The sequence below is a fragment of the Harpegnathos saltator genome, unplaced genomic scaffold (genome assembly GCF_003227715.2).
Source record: "Harpegnathos saltator strain DR-91 unplaced genomic scaffold, Hsal_v8.6 scaffold708, whole genome shotgun sequence".
In the NCBI taxonomy this organism is placed as follows: domain Eukaryota; kingdom Metazoa; phylum Arthropoda; class Insecta; order Hymenoptera; family Formicidae; genus Harpegnathos; species Harpegnathos saltator.
This window is the reverse complement of record NW_020230547.1, coordinates 1,198,380-1,222,507: the sequence shown is the minus strand read 5'-3', so window position 1 is coordinate 1,222,507 and position 24,128 is coordinate 1,198,380. Positions and strand designations below refer to the sequence as shown.

At 51.7% G+C, this 24,128-nt stretch overlaps 2 protein-coding genes across 4 annotated transcripts in view; both read right to left on the bottom strand.

The window, feature by feature from the left end:
- The window catches only part of Ipk1 (Inositol phosphate kinase 1), a 185,428-nt gene that overhangs the window by 65,717 nt on the left and 95,583 nt on the right, over positions 1 to 24,128 (bottom strand). The window lies entirely within an intron of this gene.
- Positions 12,572 to 18,971, bottom strand: LOC105191744 (protein BTG2). Its single transcript, XM_025305653.1, has one exon. It carries the CDS (start codon positions 17,408 to 17,410, stop codon positions 16,820 to 16,822), a length of 591 nt encoding a protein of 196 aa, XP_025161438.1. The 5' UTR covers positions 17,411 to 18,971; the 3' UTR covers positions 12,572 to 16,819.

Sequence of the window (24,128 nt, the reverse complement as noted above, 5' to 3'; positions counted from 1 at the left end):
CCACGGCGACTATTACGCGAGTCCTTTCCTCACGTGCCATATTGTATAAACTCGCGAAAAATAAAAGTACCGCCTGCGACTACCACCCTGCAAGTTGGGAAGTCCCGAGTAGAAAAATTAATAGGGCTCTGGTAAGGGCCCGATTATTTTTCCCTAACATCATACTTTACGATAAAATATCGCATTCTGTACACATAAAAATCCTGCCACTGTTTTGATTAAAGTTTGCTGCATTCCAAAACGAAGGCAATACTAGAAAAATCCTTGAAAGAGGCTAATGAATATGACAATTAATAAAACTAATAAAATTTGTTTTTAATTGCGATGTGATTAAAAAATCTTTAGAAAACCAAATAGAGCGTGCCTACTGAAACAATACTAAACTATGACCAAACTAATGCTAAACTATGAATTTTATTACAGATGCTCTAGATCTTATTAATTTTGTATAACAAAACTTGATCTTATATATCTTATAGAATCGTTGAAAGATCCTTCTAAGGATCAGTTTTCCATGTTAAAGCGTTATTTCTCGTAAAATCTAAGGCATTCTTAAAAAATCCTTCTCTAAAACAAGATCCTTCTCAGTCAAAGCCTTATTTATCAGATCTAAAGCAAATCCCTAAAAAATCCTTCTAACGCCCTCTTCAAAGTCCTTCCTTATCTTAAAGTCTTTCCTTATCAAAGTCTTATTTGTTAAATTTAAGATATCCCTAAACGATCCATCTCGGGGCCTGATATGGTGATAATGAGGCACCCCTTCTTAAGGCGTCCTACTTTCAGCCTTTTGCTTCATGAGGGTGGGCCCTAACAATTTTTTGCTCGGGATATTCCCGTTCTCCTCTCGAGTACTTCAGAGTTAGGAAATCCAGGCCTTTTTCGCGGGAGTTTAAGATGGCAGGGAGAGATCCGTGCCATCCACTCCTCTGGATCATTCACGACTCGAGATTGTTTCTGATTCTACATCGCTCTCGATTCGAAATCACTCACGATTCAAGATCGTGAGCGATTCTAGGTCGCTCGCGATTTTGCATCGCTCGAGAGTCGAGATCGCTCACGATTCGAGACTGTTCGCGACTCGAGAGCGTTCGCGATTCCAGATTGCTCGCGAGCCCGACGCTTCCGTCGCGAATCTTTTCCTCGAGTGTGAATTCGCGATAAATAAAACCGCTCTCGAGTGCTTTCCACCTGGAAAATTCTCCTTCTTCACGAGCTTCGGCGCACGGAGAAATCAACCCCCGGCGGGTCAACGTCCGGTGGAATCGATCTGATACAAAACTCAAGCGGAAAAGGATCGATTTACGGAAGAGGACGTCTGGTTATATAAAACGAATCGAGATTGCCCCCCCCTCCCCTATCTTTAGAACCGCCGCTCTCACGTCGCGACAAAGCCAAGTCCACCCCCCTCCCCCCTCCCCCGCACCTGCGAAATACGTTCCTCACACCTGGAACGTCCTGTATCGCGGCAGCGGCACTTTAATGGCACCTTCATACGCCACGGCGGCGTATCTATAAGTAGTTCGCAACCAGTGGCGGCCAGAACCGAATCGTCTTATCCGTTTTCGCGGTAAGGTTAACGACCGCGAGACCGAGAGAGAGAGAGAGAGAGAGAGAGAGAGAGCTTACGAAATTCCGTGCGCTTCTCGAACAGCCGGGGGGAGCCGACGGGGGGGGGAGGAGGGCGTTTGCGCTGTGCACAGTATACACGCACAGCGCACGGCGCGCGTACCCTCCTAACCGCCCCTGGTCCGTAATTGGAAACGCGGCGGATTTCATGTCCGCGAGCGGAGCCGAACTTCTCGAGGACTTCTCTCTATCTCTCTCTCTCTCTCTCGTGGAGCTCGAACGAGCGACCGCGATCGAGCCGCGCGAGCGGGACGCGAGGCAATTAAAACTTCCCAATTTCGCCGGCTTCATAACGGCATCCCCGTAATGCTCTAGTGGGGTGGTTCGGCGGACGGGTTGCAGCAGAGGAGGGGGGTGAGCGCTTAAATAATATTTACGCGCTCGTGCGGCAAGACGCGGGGCATGACGCGGGCCGGGCGGATCGATGAAATGACGAGGCCGTTCACGCGAACGAACAATACTGCTATGTCCGGATTCGCGTGGCTGGATTTCGGCGTGAATAGCCCGCAGCCTCGGCTGAGTCTCTCTCTCTCTCTCTCTCTCGATTTCGCACGGAGTGGCCGTGGCGGATGCGCGGCGCGAAAATGACGCCGTCGTCGCCGTCGTCATCGTCGTCGCGACGAGCAGAGTGCACTCGACGTGGGACAATGCGCCGCATCTCCCAAGGCGGAATGTGCACAACTGAGAGCGGGGAAAAAAGGTGACGGCTCTGCGGAGGCTCGCCGTTGTTCGATGATAAGAGGCGAACCGAGTCATCGAGCGAGCGAGAGGGGAGCCGGGGTGACGGTGAAGGAGGGAGGGAGTCGAGGAGTCGGCGGGCGAACGACAAGGAAGGGGACCTTGCTCCCCTTGGCCGCGGCAATCGATAAGCGCAATTAAGACTCGTCTTTGGCATCGACGAAAAACAGCAAGCATCGAGGCTCTCGTAATGACGGAAGACGCGGGGGAAAAAGACCCCCTTGTGGTCCTAACCTAACTTTTCATATAGACGGGCCGGACCGTTGAACGCTTCGCTCGGCATCGGTGCTGTCAATTCTGAGGAATATCGAGTACTTTAGCCGGCGGGGGGAGGGGGGTGGCAGAGTATTTTGCTCGCCGGCTACCGGAGGAGGAGATCCGGCGAGTTCTTATTAATTGCATTCGAGTCGTCCTATGCGTGAAAGTTTCAGGATAAACAGGAAGCGGATGCTTTATGGGATATTGAAGTTTCGTATCGCGGGATATCGGAGTAAAATATGGAATATCTAGTAAAGCGCTTGATCCTTGTTCGCGTTACTTTGGTACTTTTGTATACAAACTGTCGAGAAGGATATACAAGGTGTTCTATTTTAAAGGATCCACTCAAATGTCTCAGAACCACTGCGTCAAATCGAAAAATGTTTCAGACAAAAGTTGTTCAAATTAATTGGCAGAAAAAGAGGATGCAATAAAAAATTGGGATTTCCATTGAAGAAAGTTGATGATCAGTGTATATCTCGAAAGTGGCGCCATCTGCAAACAAAACGCTACCACTGTCTTACGTCTCCCTTCGAAGCAAACAATTTTTGTCTGAAACATTTTTCGATTTAACGCAGTGTTTCTGAGGTACTTGAGTGGATCCTTTAAAATGGGACACCCTGTATACCCGTGTAGAGGCCAAGACATTTTTACATCGGAATATACCCAAATAAAGTAAGAAATACCTGATAAGGTACTCAATCTTTGTCGACGTGACTTTAGCACTTTCATACGCAGACTGATGAGGAGAACATACTGATATAGAGGCAAACACATGATGTCATCAAGGAATTTTCTTGATACCTGAGTATCTGAGAGAATCTGTAGATAGAATATGAAAATACCCGGTCTACAGCAGTACTTTGAATCGCGACCACGCTGAGCACTCGACAAGGATTGTCCTCGAGACAACCCGGGTATTAGCGGGACGATAAGACACAAAGCTAGCCCATTATTACCAATCCGGTCTCCCCGGCGCGAGATGATCATCCGCGTATCCTGAGCATGATCGACGCGTCGTGGTCCTAGGCAGGATTTGTCGCCCAAGATCGAATGGAGATTCTATTATTCTCTCTCTCTCTCTCTTTCGCCGAACACTCGCAAGACCTCGACGTTCAGAGCGTCGAGAGCTCGGCCCGGCCTGCCGGTCGTGCCGGTCGACTAGCGGCAATCACTCTTCGTGGCATTACGCAACGTGACCGAATGGCGCACGTAGTTGGCCGGCGTCAAAGTGTGATACACAGTCTCGGCGAGGAACGAGCTCGGGAGGAAGAGGTCGCGCGGAAAAGATTGACAGAGGAGGATGTCCAGGGCGGGAGGGACCGGCAGAGACTGAGGCAGACAGACAGGGAATGTAAGAAAGAGAGGGAGAGAAGAGAGTGGGAAGAAGAAAAGGAGGAAGAGAAGTGAGAGGAGTTCCAAGAAAGAGAGGAGAGCCCGACGAGCAAGCGAGAGAGAGAGAGAGAATGTTAAGAAGAGAAAAGAGGGAGAGAAGAAAGGGAGAGAGAAGGGCAAACGAAACGCTGTTAAAGAGGTGAGGGAAGAATGGAAGGAAAACGGGGAATGGATGTGAATAAACAAAACCGGCGAATTTTCCGGTACAATTAAATTCCCACATCATTACTTCCCTCTTCAGCTCGAAAAATTACACAATACGAATGAAAGAGAGCAAGAAGAGGGAGAAGGACGGAGAACGGGGAGAAAAAGACGAAAGAGAAAGAGAGAGAGAGAGAGAGAGAGAGAGAGAGAGAGAGAGAGAGAGAGAGAGAGAGAGAGAGAGAGAGAGAGAGAGAGACAGACAGAGAGAGAGAGAGAGAGAGAGAGAGAGAGAGAGAGAGAGAGAGAGAGGGAGGCAGGGGTGCATTCGAGGAGAAAGGGAGTCCATGCCGAATGGAATCAGCAATTCTAACCTACAAGGGGGCCACTAACCGGGGAGGAGCGGGCCAAGCGACGTCAAGAGGCCGGGGCAACAACCGACGTTGACCTCCATGACAACCATCATCGGTGGCTGCGGCGGCTGGCTGCGGCGACGGCGACGGCAACGGCGACGGCGATGGCGACGGCGGCGGCGGCGGCGGCGGCGATTCCCTATCCCGGGCGCTCCTCTTTCTCGGCCACAGTAATTCGCCGTCATTTCGCACGCCTCGACTTCTTCGCTCCGCTCGCTCGTTCGTTCGCTCGCTCGCTCGCTCGCTCGAGGCCGCCTCCTATCTGTCCCACATCGTCGAGAGACCCCGGGAAACCTTAAGCGCGTCCGATCAGGTTGTTGAACCAGGCCTCTGCCGCGAACGCGAACGCGACCGCGACGACGACGACGCCGCGACTCGTGTCCTTTCCTGCGGAGGGACTCCTACCTGCCTTGCCTGTGTGTGAGCCGAAAGCTCCTTGCCTTCCTGCCGCGAGGGAGGTATTTGGTGTTGGTGTGACTATGGGCGGTGCTCATGGTCGGATTTTACGTCTAAGGTCGTCCTGAGGCTCTTCGACCTTTCAGAAGCGAGGACCTTTCTGTGCGAAAGATCCCTAGGCATTACTTCGAAATCATGAGATGTGTATCCTTAAAGAGCGGACACTCTTGCAACGGATCGAACATGTCCCTCAAACGCCCCGGAAACTTTCCTTTCGCTCCGATAAGCAATAAATAGCTGTAAAGTCAACATCGCACGCGACTTTCCTTCCCTCATGATCCGGTGACGTTGGTCTTACGGATGTGTATACTTTATGGACGTGTCTTTTTATCTCCGACGTAATCCGTCGGAATTTTTAGTACGGACTTCCTCGCCTCTGACGTCATCGTTCAAGATGGCCGCTGTGAGGAAACAGGAGCCTTAAGTTTACCTTCGAATAGCCGATAAAGTAACCTGCGCACGGCGCCTAAAGATAAACTAAAGACGATCTTAATTACGAGACCCAACTATGAATATCTTTCTCGCCATCTTATAATCGCATACAGGGAGATAATTATAGTCAGGGAAAGCCGTTTTCCCGGAAAATGCCGCGACAGTGTCAACAACCTCGCTGCTGAGGCAACAAGAAGGAAATGCATGAAAACAACAGAAACACCACGAAGAAGCACAGTTGAAATGGGCCGCAATTTTAACAAGATTAATTCTGTTTCTCGCGGGCCAGTTTTTCTTTTCCCCGCAACGTGGCGACAGGCGTAACGCCGAGATCGGCACGGCGAACCGACACCGTCGTTCCACTTTGCCATCCCCGCGATTCATCCCCAACCTTCTCCCACGATTTCGCACCGAAGGCTCGCGCGCGCAAAAATCGCGTATCGAATTCACCAGCCGGCTCCTTTCCTCCCGGCGCGGCGGCCTCTCCGCGCGTGCGCGTCGTATCGTATCGTCTACACAGACCCCGATATCCTCGCGTTCGTCATAGAACCAGTCCAGCGGACTCGATTACATCGAGCGTCGGTGATCAGCCGTCGTCGTCGTCGTCGTCGTCGTCGTCGTCGTCATCCTCGTCCTCGTCGTCGTCGTCCTTGTCATCGTTCTCGTCGTCGTCGTCGTCGTCGTCGTCGTCATCGTCCTCGTAATCGTTGTTGTTGTCGTCGTCGTCGTCGTCGTCGTCGTCGTCGTCGTCCTCGTCGTCGTCGTCGTCCTCGTCGTCGTCGTCGCGCGCGGCAAGTAGCGTCAATTAACCTCGCGGCTAATTCTCATTTTACTCGAGTCGCGAACCAAGGCGAGCTAAGAGAGAGAGAGAGAGTGAGGAGGGGGGAGAGAACGGACGATGTTGTTGGCACAACAGGCTCGTCGTGAAACGCGCAATTAACCCTTCACTCGCGAGTCGGGGAAAATACGCGAGAACAACGGTACCGACCGAGTGGTTTTTCAATAAGATATCCCCAACGGCCGCTTCGCCTCCCCCCTGCCGCGGGGAATTACCCGGAGAATTATCTGAGGGAGCACACGAGCGCGAGCGCGTGTTCCGTATTAATGACGGACGATCTCGACTCGAGCTTCAGAAAATCGATCTCCTCCTCCAAACATCGATCCTTTTCTGCTCGATTTTTGCTCGACGAACCGCTTCTCCTTGATGGAGAATCGAGCTTCGATCCGTTGGTATGCCAACTAGGGATGGGTGATTTTCATCGATTAATCAAAAGAACCGATAGTTACTTTTCAATTAATCGATGTTTTCAGATGATTTTATTTTATACTTAATCAATCGATGTTTGATGATTTTTTCTCAACATCGGCAACCGACTTTTATTTTTTTTAAATGGAGGATTTTTGTAATATCGTAAATGAAATTTATCCGGACGTCAAGTCCGGATCTACAACAAGTATAGTAAGCTTTAAGTCTTAAGAAACTGGCCAACCAGTCAATTATTCTCGTAAAAGTAGATTGGGATTGGCTAATTTTTTAAGGTTTAAAGTTTTACTACAATTATTGTACAGTTATGGATAACAGGGTTTTTGTTGATAAGTTTCGGAACGTTGCCGAATGGCCCAATAAGAGCACTTATCTTCCCAAAATTAGTCTTCTTATCACATCAATGAAAATACATCAAATGAGATGCCGAGTTAAAGGCCTCGCGCACTGACTGATTACCGACGAACAATAATAAGCGATATCTAATGAGAGTTCTGTCCAAAGAAGAAATGAAAGCTCTTTCTCCTTGAAACAAAAACTCTTATTAAATATCGCTCATAGCACGTCGGTAGTCGCATCGGTGGTGTGTAAGACCCTTTAAGAGGATTTCTCGTAACACTGAGAATACTGCGGGTGTCATTCCATCCTTGTTTAGCACTCAGCGAAAAATAAGGATTGAATAACGCCGGCTTCATCTGTCGCGAATCTAAGAACGCATCCAACATGTAAACGAGGAGAGCTAATCCGAGTGATGTTTCCGAGCGCACTCCTAGCAGTGTTTAGTCTAACTAAATTTAAATATCCACTTTGCAAATTTAAGCGATTAATCGGTAAATCGATTTTTTTTATTTTTTTTAGAATAAATAATCCATGTAATTTCAATTTCTTTTTATCAAGCGATATTTTAAACATCGATGTATTTTCGAACATCGCTCATCCCAGTAGTACCAACGGCTCACCGATGTCGTCTCGCTTTAGCAAAGAGGTCAACGGGGTGGCGTTTGAAAGAGTCAATCTGCTGAAAAATCGAGCAGGAAAGGATCGATTTTCAGAGATCGCCTATCTCTCTGCTATTATTTTTTTCTTACTCGGAACGGTTCACCGACGTTGCACCACCGTTCGATGAAGAATTCAAGCGGGCTCGACACGCTCGACCGAAAGGCAGTCGATCGGCAGGAAAATCGAGCGCGTCTCGAATCGAGATCGCTCTCGCGTCACGTCAATTTATTCTACGTGCGCGCACCTCGCGCGGCGGCGGCGGCGACTGTTGCGTCATAGCTATTCTCTCTCGCCGAATCGCGGAATCGCCGAGTGACGGAAGCGGCGATTTCGCAAACTCGGCTCTTATCGACTCGTTTCGCGAGCACATTCGGCGGCGTTATCTCCCGCCGACGGCGAAATTGCACGTTCGCGAGACGAATAACGCGCCACCGATATTGATTCGCGCGCTTGAGACACGTGTGTGTGTGTGTGTGTATCCTCGAGTTATCTCGATCGCGGGCGTTTCCGCGAACAATTACGTCGGGAATCCTCGGAGACAGGCAGCGAGGGGGCGGGGCAGGGGAGGGGAGGGGACAAGGTGTTTGCGGACGTTGAATTCCTCTGTTTCTCGCGTGCGTTCCGTGTTTCGGCGACCTGAGAGACACACGCACGCACGCACGTGTAGGCGAGAGAGAGAGAGAGAGAGAGAGAGAAGGGGAAAAAGACACGGCGCGCTCGCGAGCGTTTCCGCACGGCGAGAATGAGCGGATAAATAATCGATAAGCGCGACGGCAGCAGGCTGGCCCCCGACAAAGCACCGCGAGGTTTCGTCGTCGCGTCCTCCTCGGCTGTTCGGTTTGCTCGGCAAACACGCGCGTCTCGGCGGCGCTAACGAAACATCCCGCGCGCGAAATCGTCGTCGACGGCCTTGCGCGCGCAATCGTCGACGCTCTGTTGAAGATCGTTGCGCGCACCGCGCGGAAAAACTGAGCCGACTCGTCGAGTCGAGCAAAGAACCTCCACAGAAAGTGTCCGTATTTTAGTCCCCGATTTTTGAAATAAATTTTAACACGAATTAATGACGGTTCATGATGAGACATTAATCACAAGAGAGTTTTACATTGAGCACACGATTGGTTTCGAGAGATATAGAGGGTCAAAGTGGTTCACTATCTACCAAGGAAGTTTGACACTAACAACGTTTCATCGCGCCAATCTTTCCGAAATTCAGTATCTATGGGTCCTTTGAGTTGCTTATTACGAATTCGATGTCGGATTTGAAAAATTCAAGATGGCGGATGTAATAGCGGACACAAATGGGGAAACAATTATTTACTTTTATTAGAACTGTTATGTTGTGGTTTTCTCAGCTAGCTGATTGCGAATTTTCTATTAGGTTTACATTTACCTTCAGTGTAGGCAAGATGAAAAAGTTGTCCAGCCAATGAAGGCGAGATAAAAATGGTATCCAGCCAGTGAAGACAAGATGAAAACGTTATCCAGCCAATGAAGGCAAGATAAGCTTCTAAATATAACAAATAAAAGTATCACGTTATCCTTTATGCGTCATGTAACATATCAATTTGAATTTGATATTTTTGTTTATGAAAAATCAATAAAAAAAATTCGCAATCAGCTAGCCAAAAAAACCACAGCATAACAGTCCCAATAAAAGTAAACGATTGTTTCACTATGTGTGTCCGCCATGTTGCGCCTGCCATCTTGAATCTTTTAAATCTGACATCAGATTCATAATCAGCAACTCAAAGAACCCATAGATACCGATAGATTTTTGCAAAAATTCGTGCGATGAAGCGTTATTAGTGTCATACTTTCTTAGTAGGTGGTGATCACTTTGATCCTCTCCATCTTTGGAAGCCAATCGTATGCTAAACGTAAAACTTTTCTATAATTAACGTCTCATCATGAACCATCTTTTGGACATAAAATTCGATTTCAAAATCGAGGACCGAAAAATGGGCAAAAAATCGGCCTTTCTTGCGGAGGTTCTTTCGAGAAACGTGCACGGAGCGTTCGCGATGTTCGGCGCGAACAACGACGACGCGTTACATCGGTCGGGGTGAGAGAGACAGAAGTAACCGACACACGTGTTTTTTTTTATATTCATGAAATTTCATAAGCACGAGGCCTTTTGTTTTTATTTTATCTCTGTACAAAAACAGTCGAAAAAATTATAGATATTCTTTGTTAAAGATTTAATTTTTTCGAGCTCACGGCGTATGTACAAGCGGGAAATGATAGCCATCATAACCTAAGAACTAAATATAATTATACATTAATATATATATGTATATATATATATATATATAAGATATAATTCATTACAATTAATAGTAACCTACGAGAGTCTACAGATTCGAGTATGTATAATTGTTGTACGGTATTTGTATCGCGCATGTGTGTGTTTTTGTGTACGTGTGTGTGTGTGTGTGTGTGTGTGTGTGTGTAGGTGTGTGTATGTTCTGTGTATTCGGGCAAATGTACAAATGTGTTGTGTGTGTGTGTGTGTACTCGCGGACACGCGTATGTGTAGACTTTTGTAAGTGTAAAGTGAATTTTTTTATACAGAATTTATCGAATGGCGTCTCGCTCGCAGTCGACGCACAGGAACGACTGAATCTCCGACTTTCCCTTAGCTGTTTTCCCCTCTCTCCCTCTCTCTCTCTCTCTTTTTCCGCCACGCAACTCGTTTCTCTTCCTTCGTTCTACGCACAGACGCGCTACTTACTGCCACCCCACAGGGCCGCCGAATTCGGAGCTCGCTGACCTTGGGTCGCTGTTGACCGTCGCGCCTCCCCCTCCCCCTCCCGCCTTCGCCGTGCATCGTAACCCAGATACGCTAAAGAAAATCACTACTTCGCTAGTCGGTATTCGTATAAGTAATTCGTCATCACAAATGTATTACCACGGGACCCGCGGCCCGTCTCGCCCGAGTTAAGCATCCCTGTCGGGTCTCTCCTTCGCGCACACACGCACATTCAGAGACACTCGCTCTCCTCCTCCTCCTCCTCCTCCTCCTCCTCTTTCACGCGGTTACTCGCATCCGTGTTCTTTTCTTTGTCGCTCGCTTCGATACCAGCTATCGTCTCGCAACGACAGTGGAAGTCTCGCCTTCCACGTGCTCGCGCACGCACGCACGCACACACACACACACACACACACACGCACGCACACACACACACGCCCACTCGTATATGCAATTCTTCCCCTCCCCCTCCTTTCACACCTCGGTATACATCGGCGGAAAAACGAAACGTTTCCGAAGAAAGTGAAAGCACTCGACGAAGAGCCGGCTCTCCATTTCTTACGCCACTGCGACGATTCCTTCTCTCTCTGGCGCGAGGCCGAGGGGATGGAAAATTCCTCGGGGGCGGAGGGACGCTCATTGACGCGCGACGTTACCAGCCGGACTTTGGATTATCGAGGAGGAACACGCGCGTGATTCATCGCGACTCAACCGCGACGCGGCGGCCACGTAAAGTTCAAGCTGACGCAGCGAGGATGATTTCGTAACGATTGACACGCGACGAGACGAAGAAGAAGAAGAAGAAGAAGAAGACGAGCGCGTCTGCCGCGGTCAGAGAGAACAATGCGAGAAAGAAAGAGAGAGAGAGAGAGCGGCTGTCGCGGTCGCGTCGCTGGAAAAGCGGAACGCAAGTCGCTCTGCCGGCGACGCTGGCCGGCCCGGCCTCACTTCCTCCATTGTCCTCCCCCCTCTTCTTCTTCTTCTTCTTCTTCTACTCGCCGTTTTCCTCCCTGCGTTTTGTATCACACCGGGTATAATGGAGACAGCAGAAGAAGATACGTGGTTAATCATGGCCGTCGCCGGCGAGACGGCGGAGACGAGAACGACGCGTCGTCCTGCGTTCCTCTTCCTTCTTTGTCGTCGCGAGAAGAAAGCACGGTGTCGTCGAAAGGCGAAGGATACACGTCACGCTCCTTTCATCCGCGTCTCTCTCGTCGCTCTCGTCTACGACGGCTGCTGCCGGTGACACAATTACCGCGCGAGTAATTATGTGAATTGCGGCGCTCCGCGCAAGGAGGGGTCCCGCCGCGCGCTTCTTGTTTTTTCGGTGGGGGTGTGCGGAAACTCGCAGGAAATAGCGCCACCCTCGCTCGAGAAAGGACGCGTTGGCGCGCGACGATCGTGATTGTCCGCCGCCGTGAGCGATTCTCGCCGAATCGCGCGCGCGCGAGAGAGAGAGAAATCCTCGCGGCGGAACTGCGCGCGCGAATTAATCGCCGGATTTTCATCCCGAGATCTCAAATCCCTTCCCGCCCCCCTCCCTCCCACTCTGTTTTCACTCGCGTATACACGCTACCTTTCAGCCCGACACACCACACACACACACACACACACATGCACACGCATACGCACTCTCTCTTTCGTAAACTTTCTCCTCCCTTCCCTCGCGAGCCCCCCCTCTGTCTTTCTCTCGCCCTCATCAACTGCTCTTCTTTTTGTCGTTTATCTTGATTTTGTCTCGTTTTATTTAAAAAAATACTGAATTAACCAAGCTAAAATCACAGACTTGCTGGTGCCTCGTCCCAGCGTTTGTACAAATTCTTCCTGAAGGACTCTATGTATAATTACAAAAGGTGTATATATATATACACACATATATATATGTATATATAATTATTTATATATATATATATATTATATACGCATACATACATATACATACATATATATATATATATATATATAATTACAATTTATTCGCAAAATAAATGCTCGCACACATTCTCCCCTTTTGCTGTACCTTTCCCCCAATGCATCTTCATCCCCCTCTTTTCTCTCTCACTCTCTTTCACACACTCTCTCTCTCTCTCTCTCTCTCATTCTCTCTTAGAATTCGATACACTTGTAGCTTACGCATGTCGTGTGAACGGATGAACGCAGATGTACAGGACAATTCTCTCTCTCTCTCTCACTCTCACATACACACACACACACACACACACACACACAAGCGCTCCTTCCCCAGTGCCGCGCATCTCCCGAAAGTCGAAAAGAAAAACGGCAGGAAAGCGACGTGTGCGTCTTGTCGGCCGCGGTGATAAAATAAACGTCAAAAGGACGACGCGGACGCGGCGAGATTTCGCTGGCCAGCTCTCTCACACTTTCTCCAGCCTCGTCTCGCACTACTTTCGATCGCCGGGCGATCGATGCTGCCCTACTGCCGATACGAGACGCCCGACCGTGTTTTCCTCCGCTCGCGACGCGGCAACTGACGTGGTGTGTACGATTACACAGCTCGGCCCTTTGTCCTCGGCAACCTCGAGCTGCGGCTCAGAGGGCTCTCTCGACGTCCCGGATTCTGACGACGCGCAACAGCGCAGCGCGAGAGACGAGAATCTTCTCTCTCGGGACTCGCAGCTGGTCGAATGCCGCGTGGTGCGTGTGTATGTGTGTGACGTATAATCATGTGTTACACATTTTACACACACACACACACACACATACGCGACATACAATGCAAAGGAAATCTCAAAGTGTGTCAGAGGAGCGATGAAAAGGCTAGATAAAAGAAATAAACATCGCGACCGCGCTTTTCTCCTCTCCCTCGCAAGAAGCGTCCGCGAAATTCCTCGACACGCGATCGGAAAAAGCCGAATAGAAAAAAAAAAAAAAACAGAAAAATAAAAGAAAGAAATTGAAAGTCGTTTCGCGCGATCGTTGACGTCAGACAGAGACGAAGGATCGTGTTCCGCCGGAATCACACAGGGGGCCGAGGGGGGGCAGGGAGACACTCGGAGTGCGCGCGCGCTTTGGAATTCGAAGAAGACGTGCGCGGCGCTTTCGGCTCTCCGGAGAGCGACGACGAGCCGGTGTCGAAGGTGTAAATGACTCACTCGCGGATTTTGCAAGACGCGAAATTACGTGTTGCCGCGGCGATACGGCGAAAGCGCACACGTCGCCTCGCGTTGGATCGTTGCATACGGAGATTGCTTTATATTGTCTCTCACTCTCTCTTTCTCCCTCGCTTCTCTCTATTCTTAGTATAATCACAGACATGGTTTCTATAATTGCTACGTGCAGGGCCTCCTCTCGATCGACGCCGAACACGATAGAACCCCTCCCCCCTTCGCCTTCTTCTCTTTCATCCGTTCGATTTGACGCGCGCGCGCACACACATACACACACACACACACGCGTTCTCTCTCGCGATCCTTCACACAATCCGCTCACCTCTCGCGTTTTCTCACGCGCTCGCTCCTCGCGGCCGAGAGGATCATTATCTGTATCTCGATTACGCGCGCAATGAAATATTCACGCTCGGCGATTCCGATTCGGCGAGTGCAGTCGACAGGTGAGAGTCACGGAAGAAAAGAAAGAGAGAGAGAGAGAGAGAGAGAGAGACTCAGCGACGCGTCGGGATCTCATGGCCCTCCTCTCCCTCCCTCCCTCTCTCTCTCTCTCTCTCTCTCTCCGCCGACATCGGCGAGTGTATCGGTTTCGTCAAGTAACGGTAATTGAACAAACGTCGACGCAGCGAGCACGAAGCAGAAACGTGACTAATCGAGCGAACTCGGCTATTATTGTCGGAGCGGCGCGCGAGCAAACGCGATCGGCCGAGCGGCAGTCTTAGCAGCGGCAGACGCGGCCAATCATTCTCTCTCACGGAGTCATTCCCGCACACACACACAAACACACACACGCACACACAACACAGACACTCACACACTGCCGAAAAACCCAATCAACCTCGCACACGCACACACACACACACACACGCACACACACACACACACGCACGCACACACACACACACACACACACACACAGTGCATCGAGCTTGACTCTCCGAGAGCGACTCTCTCGATAGTAAAAACATGCCCGCGTGTGCCTTCCCGCGGATAAAATCACAGCAATTTTATATACGCGCCGTCGTGTTTTCTCCCGCTTTCCTTCGTCTCCTCTCTCACGCGAAAGATAATGTACAATTCGTCTCACTGTGTACACGCCCGGGCTTGACTTTGCTGCTGCCCCCTCCCCCCTCGCCCCTCCGCGCGCTTCTCCCTCGACCGTGCGTGTCACGGTGTTCTACATATACATAACGTCTATATATATATTTATATATATATGTACATATATAAACTCGCGCGCTCTAGTGAAACTCGTGTCTGCGTGTATGTATGTGTGTGTGTGTGTGTGTGTGTGTGTGTTTTATGCACATTGAAAACTTGAACTTGACAATTCCGCCCGGCGGCGAATCGCTTTCGAATGGAGTCCTCGCGGAAGGCTTCGGGAATCGAAATTTCGGCGGCCGTCGCGAACGCAATTTCGCCGAATGCGCGAGCGACGCTCTCCTCTCTCGCAGGCGAGTCGCGTCGGATGAATGCAACGTCTGCTTACTTTCGCGTTTGACATTCGGGCGAAATTGACGTTGACGAAGGATTGAACACGACGAGTCGACCGGTTTCATGCGTCGAGTATCACCGTGTGTACGTGTGTGTGTGTGTGTGTGTGTGTGTGTATGCGCCTTGATTTTCCTTTACAAGTGTGTGCGTGGCTCGGTGGTAATCTGCATTGACAGTGAGAAATTGACAGTGAGATTCGAGGAAGATCCTCGACGACGACGACGACGATGACGATGACGACGACAACAGCGAGCACGAAGAGAACGGTCGTCCCGTTGCTTCAGCCGCGCGACAAACGCGAAATCGCGCAAGACCCGAAACCGTAAGCAGTCTCTCTCTCTCTCTCTCTCTGTGCGTCGGCAAACGCTCGCTCGCTTCTGCGTCGCATCTCGATCGCCACCGGTGTGTACAAACCTTCAAGCTCTCGCAGGTCGAAGAAGCGTTCTACGACCAAGAATACGTGGAAGAAGAGACTGCTCTGCTCGCACGGGGCGGGGAGACAAAGAGGCTGTCTGTCTATCTGTATGTGTGTATGCGTGTGTGTGTGTGTGTGTGCGCGTGTATACGCGACATAACATGCGAGAATGGTTCAGCTTCACTCCGTCGGGAACTCGGCGATAACGGAAGGCCGACGAGGCTGGCTGTTCTTGGTTGCTCCTGCTCACGGGAGACACTCGGAGACGCGCGGGTGGAGAGGAGACGTTGAGATCAATTGGTCGGGCTGAGAGAAAGAGAGACAGACAGAGAGAGACACGCACATAGACACACGCACACCAGAGGCAGAGAGAAAGAGAGACAGCCCGCGGGCGGGGGGGGGGGCCTGGTCTTGAGCTCGCCACAGCTGCTCCGAAACTCGCGCAGCGACGGCCGTCGCTTCCCCGACGGCGGGAGAAGAAGAATCGACTCGCCGGCGGCGGCCGGACTTGAAGAGAATCGACTGGCCCGCCGCTGGACTCCTCCGCGCGACGCTGCCATCTCGGGGACCTTCTTCTTCTCTTCTTCTCACTCCTGCGCGCGCGCGCGCGCGCTTCCGGACGACGAAACTCTCCGAATTCTCCCGCCCGCGACTGTCCTCCGCTGGACTAGAGTCGTGCTCGTGGACAAGCTCGGGTTCCCGCAGGGTGGTTCTTCTTCTTCTTCTTCTTCTTCTGCTTCTTCTTCTTCTTCTTCATCCTCCTCCTCCTCCTCCTCTTCTTCTTCTTTTCTTCTTTGCCAGCAATGAGAACTCGCTCGACGGAGGGACCAACACGTTACGACCCGTCTCTTCACCAAACTCCGTTGTGTCCGGGAGAGGCGGCGACAGCGGGAGGGGGAAGGATGAAAAGGGCGGAGAAAGAGAGAGAAAGAGAGAGAGAGAGAGAGAGAGAGAGAGAGAGAGAGAAAAAGAGGGTCTGTGAGAAGAGCAGCGAGACGGAGCTAACCGACTCTGCTGGTTTCCATGAGGACTCTTGGGAGAGCGGAGAAAATCACGAGGGTCCTGGGAGAAGGGCGAGGGGAAGACGCGCGAGAGCGCGCCTACGCTGTCTGTGTGCCTCCGGGTGTGCGTGTGTGCGTGTGTGTGTGTATGTCTGTGTGGGTGTGTAGAGTCCACGAAAAAAGTTGAGGGCGCGCGGGCCAGGTCCGAGGGCCGGCGCGAAGGGATATCACATATCACGAGACGACGACGCACGTGCGCTTAGATGATTACTTCGAGAGCGTGGATGCGAGCGGTGAGGTGACCAGCAGTTCAGCTGGAGACGAACGCTGCGATCTGCTCGCTGAACTGCGTGTGCTCCAGCAACAGCGAGTCCTTGCAGCTCTCGAACTGCTGTTGTTGCTGTTGCTGCTGCTGCTGCGACAGCGACGGCTGCGCCAACGGTGATTGCTGATGCTGCTGCACCTGGTGGTGATGGTGTTGCGGCTGCTGCTGTTGCTGCTGCTGCTGCTGCTGGGAGCTCATCATCTCGTCAGGCTCGGGCTCGGTGCGCTCGTAGAGCACGCAGATGGAACCGTTCTCGCCGATCCTGTACGACACTTCCGACGGGTCGATCCACATGGTGAGCTCGCTGGGGAAGAGGCTGTGGAGCACGGTCGGCAGGAGGCCGACGTTCGCGCCCGCCTGGGCGATCACCGGGTCCATCTTGCCGTTGATGCGGATGCAGCGGTAGCCGGAGCCGCGGTTCGGCCGGTCCGGGAACCAGTGGTCGCGGTAGCGATGGCGCAGCACCTCCGTCAACGACGACTTGAACATCTCCAGCTGCCGCTCCGACAGCTGGCCCGCCTGCAGGCGCAGCAGGTGCACCAGGAAGTCCGCCGCCGACACAATTTCCAGTCTCATGCTTGACGACGACGATGCCGACGCGTCGGGAGACCCAGGGCGAACACGATGCTGTTGCTGCTGCTGCTGCTGCTGCTGCTGCGAAAGGGGCCGACGGGGCAGCCTCTTCTAGTCTGCCGGCCTGCTGCTGCTGCTGCTGCTGCTACTGCTGATGATAATACCCTGCTGCTGATGCCGCTGCCGTTGCTCGGCTACGAGGACAGCCGAGCGAGGAGCGCGCTCCCCGTCGTCGTCGTCGTCGTCGTCTCCTTCTTCTTCTTCCTCTTCTTCTTCTTCTTCCTCCTCCTCCTCTTACTCGGACGCACGTCACTGTCTCTGTCGCTCAGCCGGAAGCCGCGGCGGCGAGCTTCTCCAGGCGGCGAGGTGCTCCGCGTCGTAAACTCGATTACACACTGGCGAACGCGATCGGAGATACGCGCGTGTCACGGATCACGACGCGGCCCTGACGAGTAGGCTGCCCGACGACGACGCTGCTGATGCCGAAAGAAGCGCAGTACGGTATCACTTACAAAATGGCGTCGTCGCCACGTCGCTGCGTAGCGCTCTACGGCTGCGGCGGCGGCGGCGGCGGCGGCGGCACTCGCACTCGGTCGTCGACGCTCCAGCGCGAAAAGCGATACCGCCGGGGCGTCCCTCGTCGAGGATTCTCGTCGGCGACGGTGCGACGGGAGTACGGCGCGTCAGTGCCGCCGTCGTCGTCGTCGTCGTCGTCGTTGTCGTCGTCGTCTTCGTCGTCGTAGTCGTACTTGTCGTAGTCGTCGTAGTCGTCGGCGCCGGCGAGGATCGATCTCCCGGACGGGAGCGTATGCGCGGCGTGCGTCCGCTGCGAGCCTCTTCGCCGCGACGCTTCGGCTGCTTCTTCTTCTTCTTCTTCTTCTTCTTCTTCTTCTTCTTCTTCCTCCTCCTCCACCTCCTCCTCGTCCTCGTGCTCCTCACCCGCTCGGAAGCCGCGAGCCCGTGCGATTCGCGCGCACCCGGATCCTCCTGAGGGCTGAGAGCTCGCTTCTCTCTGTGCTCCTTCTTCTTCCTCTCTCACTCACTGTCTTTCTCTCCTCTCGCTCGCTCGTCTCCTCCCGAAGCGAAGCGACGGACTCTCGCGAGCGGATGACAAACTTTCTCGCGAAACCCGCTCAGTGGAACCTCTCCACGTACAACGACTCGCTCCTGCTCTCGCCCGGTTCAACTCGCGGAACGACACCTGCACTCATCGACTGCCGACGACTTTCTAATGGCAGCGCTCGCGGGGACGAATGAGATAGCCTCGTCTCTTTGTTCGAGCGACGCCGCTCCGGGGTAGGGACACGCGGGCCAATCGCCAGCCGCCGTCGCCCACCGCGACGCCTCGTCACGTGACGCGTCCTCTACGCGCGGTGGCAGCTCGCGGCCGCAGCTGCGTCCCGAATACGGGTCGTCTGTGTGTGTCCAGTGACTCTCAAAGCGCACTTTGAGAGCGCCCGCCGAGAGGTACGAACGCACGCACGCTCGCTCTCTCGCAGTGGGCTCGTCTGCCGAGAGTCGAGAGAGACTCTCTCTCGCGCGCGCGCGCGCTTCGGTCTTCGGATCGCTTCTCTCTCGCGCACGAGAGGTGGACGCACCATTATCGTCGACCTCGCGCCAGCAGATTAGGCAGTTCAGCCTGGGGATGCCGATTTTAAATCGATTTAATCGAAGTTCGATTAATCGGAGCGGATGAACGATCGATTTCAGATCGATTTGCTGGGACCGAATCGAATCGAGGATCGAGCTGTAAATTCTGAAAATCGCCGACACGATCTTTTCAGCTTCTACCAGTAATATAGTTTTTTTTTCTTTCTGACTCACTCCATGGCTGCACGATGCACATTACCTTTACCTTTAAGCCCGTGTCGCACTACGGATTGAAGATCAAGGATTGAGGATTGAAGATTGAAATTTGACCAATCGGAATAAAGCGAATCCGAAGACCGAAGTTCGTTGATTTGTCGAAATCTAATCTTCAATCCGCAATCCTTGATCTCCGATCCGTAGTGTGACACGGGCTTTAGGCCGGTTGTCCCGTGGGCGACAATTTTCGGCGACAAACGGAACGCGCGAACCAATCACAGCCACTCCATATAATAATATATATTACATACATATGTATATGCATATAATAGTAAACGCGATTTCTTATTTAATAACGTTTGAAAACCCTTGATCGACGTTTAATCAACCCAATTAAATCCTTAGCGTAAAGATTTAAAGATCTTTTTCTATCTCGTTGCGGCCGCACACAACACAACCGAAAGAGTACCATCTGTTTAATTTCTTTAATTCGCATTAAACTACATACGAATTACACGAGGTCTACTTTAGAGTGTAGAAATTTGACAGATAGTATACTTTAATGAGTGGTTCACTTTCACACGCATACCGATTCAAATCGATTCCTTACAAACCGATCTTTTAAAGATCGATTCTTTTCTTCGTGATTCGAATCGATCTGTTTGAAAAGAAATCGGCATCAGGCATCTCAGAGTTCGGCCTGAGTGGCTCGACTGAGTCTAATGTGCCTCTTCTTCCGGCTGCCCCACGCTGCCGGGGATTTGTTATCGCCTTTCCTGAAGACACCGGCACCTGCGAGCGAGGGAGATGTCAAATCAGCCGCGACGCTCTTTTCGGCGAGCGACTCGACGGGAAAGTCGGCTAATCTCTCGGGCTTGTCGCCTCTCCTTACGCTCGCTTCTCTCCAATTTCTCTCTTTTTGCACTCTGCGTCTCTCTCTCTCTCTCTCTCTCTCTCTCTCTCTCTCTCTCTCTCTCTCTCCGCATAAGGTCGCGTTTGTTAGCCCACTCGCTCGTTTTCGGGATTTCGGGACGATGCGAGATTCTTTCCTGCGCGTTATGTACCGGAAGGACCACGGGAGGTCAGAATCTTAGGGCGGGTTCATACCTGGGTAGAAAAAGAGAAAGCAGGGAGGCAGCAATCGAGAGAGTGACAGAGAGAGAAAACCTCTCGCAAGAGAGAGACAGACTCTGTCAGCGCCATTTGTGATTTGGCAACTGCCTTTCTGCTTTCCGCTTTTCCGCCTAGGTATGAATCCTCCCTTAGGGTGGGTTCGTGGCAAAAGCACACTTGGCAAAAACACAGAAAGCGGAAAGGCAACATCCAGTCAGAAGTCGCGCTAATCTTGCGAGAGAGACAGACTCTCTTATACCCGTATTCATAGTCCTTCCTTATCTCAAGGATGGAGAGAGCCTTGATGAAGGATTCCTCGAATCTCCAAGGCCACCTTATTTCATAAATGAATCTCGAGTCTGCCTTCCAAAAGGAAAGAAAGAAGACAGAGCAGGTAGGAAGGCTGCGTTCCGATATTCACTGTCAGTACTGAAACTCTATAATATACGCGACACGAGCTATAGATTTTTAGTGCTAGCGGTGAATATCGGAACGCAGCTATAACCTAGCATGAATTTAGCAGTGTAATATGGATAAAGATAATAAAAGCGTACATTATACGGAGCAAGAGCGAGTGCTCTTGGCGCGGCTTATCGCTGAAAAGGTTATCGAAAAAAAGGAAAAAAATCCTCCATCAGAATCATTTAAAAATTCATTGTCCATTATCCTGGTTTTCCTTTATATACTTTCAGTTCGAAAGCGCGACATCACAAGTAAATCGTAACGGGAACAAAAGTAAGTGTTGCAGGTTATGTTTAGTTTACTCCGCGCATCAAGTGCGCGCGAACTTATTGCACTTTTGTGCATCAGTTCAGAAGTGCAGCGAAAACCAACGGATTTAAGGTTAAACATTTCCTCCTCGAGGAAGCTCGTGGAGCTTCCCCGTGAGATAAGGCAGCCGCTAAAGCTGCTTGTGTTTGCTCAAGGAAGCTCTGTGAAAACGAGGAATAAGGAATCCTTATTTCATGCTCAAGGAAGGACTGCGAACACGGGTGTCAGTTTCTGCTTTCCTGCCAGAGTGTGAATCTTCGCGCTAACCCAGAAACTTCGAATCCGACCTGCGAGTCGCGCTGCTCGCTCGCGGAGCTGAAGACGAGACACGGTGAATCGGTACGACGTCACGCGGTCATTCCGCCGTCGTCGAGCATCCACGTACGCGACAGGAGAATTTTATCGGACCGTCCGCTCGACTTATCGAGAGAGATCCCGGTCACGAAGAGAGCCGTAATCTACGCTCCACGTGCGTCAGTCGCGCGGAGAGAAGAGGCGCCGCGGGCGAACGTCGCGATGCTCGCCTGTCTACGTCGCTTTATTCTCCGTGCGATTTTTCGATCCGAGCGAAGTCGCCGCTTAGCGATTCTCTGACGCGCTCCGCTCCGCTCCGCTCCGCTCCGCTCCGCTCCGCCGCCGTTCGCTCGAGGTTGTGCAACTCGAAATCGTTGCGTCACGCTCGCGCTGAGGCAGCGCGCGCGGCGAATGAGCACCACTGACCCCACAGGTTTTTAAGCATGAACCCGAATGAGGGAGGGAACAAGCGAATAGAGAATATCGCGACCGCTAGAAAGCGCGTACAGCCCACAATACACGCTGCTGCTGCTGCTGCTGCGACGAGCGCGCAACGGCAGCGTGAAATCCACCTCGTGCCTCCAGCCCGAGATTTATCCCGAAACTCGAACAACGGCCAGCAACCGGGCCGAGAAGGGGACGAGGCAGGGGGGTTAGGGGGAGAAAAAATTGTATCCCGTCGCGCGGCGAACCCTTCGCCGAACCCTTGAACCCTTTGACGTCGTGTGCGACCTCGCATCCCTTTCGCTGCGATTCAATCGGCGAGGCCGTGCGCGTGAAAAGAACGGAGGAGATGGGGGGGAGGAGGGGGGGGAGGGGGACGGGGTCGATGTGAAAATTATTTTTCGCCGGCTCGGCGAATTCGATTCCTCGCGGCGGAAACGTTCGCGCTTCACAAAATGGAGAATTGATGCGCGCGCGACTTCCCACGTCGACATGGGAGAGACGCGAGGCCTATTCCGAAATCCTAAATCGGTTTCGGGGGCTCTGGTCTTACTTGCAAGGTTGCTAGGCCTTGAACCAACTTGGACACGTTCCGCGATTGATCAGCTGATCACGCTTGCACGTTCACGATCGTGTGTGCCATTTTCTCTTGACAAACTTGGTTTTAGCTATTAATTTTGTAATATCAGACGGAGAGATGGACAGATTCGTTTGTTACTCGTCTTGATAATTGATCAGCTGATCAGTCACGGAATGTATTTAGCCACCTATCATCCACAAGCTTGTTTCTTTCAATAATATAAATTGTTCACATATTTCTTTAACATGTTTGGTATCGTTCGTTGGACTAATAAAATGTGTTCCTCTAACTAATACATACATCTAAAAAGTACATCAACTTTTCTAGAGTCGTTTAAAATGAGTAATTTGTTGTTAATAAGCGTATACTGAACAAAACTGTTGTTTCTGGCTGTCGGAACTGTCGTTTCCGGTGTGAAAAATAAAATCCGGTGTAAAAATTCCAAATGGCGGACCCGAGATATGGCGGAGGTTTCAAAATCAATCGAATTCGCTTGAAACTTGTTACTCGGGCGTTTTCGAAGTCGCTGACTACGAATCCGGTGTGGAAAATACAAAATTCAAATTGACGGATCTCATATGGCGAACATAATTATAGAAATGAAACAATTCAAAACTTGCGCCTGAGAACCCGGGCAACCTAATCGGTGTCAACCGTACCTTACCAGCCGTGTACAAACATAGTTCTGGCATTTCGAATTTTCGACAACGAATTCATAATTAGCAATCTCGAAGACCCTTAAATAACAAATTTCAAGCGAATTCGGCTGATTTTGAAACTTTCGTCCGCCGGATTGGATGCGCCATTTTGAATTTCGTATTCTTCACACCGGTATTTGTATCCAACGACCCTAAAAATCCCCGAACGACAAGTCTCACCAAATCATATTCATTAGAAAAAAACGTGCAACGAAGTGTTAAGTCAGCCCAAGGCCTGCCAACCCGCTTACGACTAAAGCCAGAGTCTTCGAGACCGATTTCGAGGCCTCGGAAGGCCTCGCGCCAGCGGAAAGAAGAGCACAGACGGAGGACAAGAGAAAGAAAGAGAGGGAAGAGAGGAGGAAAGGCCGTCTCGCGGCGCTTCTCGTCGCCGGGCATTCGACGGCCGAGCGATGCGCTTCCGCGGCGGCCTCCGGTGAATCGGAATTCGCAGTATCCTCCCTCGCAAAGGTATGAAAGCGGATCTGATTTGCCAACCGCGTCGCTATGTGGAGCATTTCATTCGTAATTCCGGGAGTCCGCCGCTGCCAACTTGGCAACCGGAGTGCCGATCGATAAGCCCCATCGGATTATCGCGGCCGGCTTCGCGCGTCCGCTCGCTCGCTCGCTCGCTCCGTGCGGACTCCGCACGTGCACTCCGCGCGCCGGGAATGCGCGCCGGCGCGCAAAAATCGCGCGAAAACGGAGCGGCCGCGACGCGAATCCGCCGAGCGGCGGCCCCGAGACTGAATAATGCAGCCCGATTCCTCCCGCGCGCCCTCGAATGGGAAAACAATTCCAAGTCTAGAATATCCCATCCGATTGATCTCCACCTCCCTCCTCGCCTCCCCCCCCCTCCCGTCCCGCCTGCCCGGCGCTTTCCCGCGGAATTGGCATATTTCATTCGCCGGGATATTTCTATTCGCGAGGCGCTCCGCGCGAAAGATTTCGGACGCGCGAATGCGACTCGTGTGCCGTGAATGATTGATTCAGGCTCTGCTCGCGCCGACCTGTT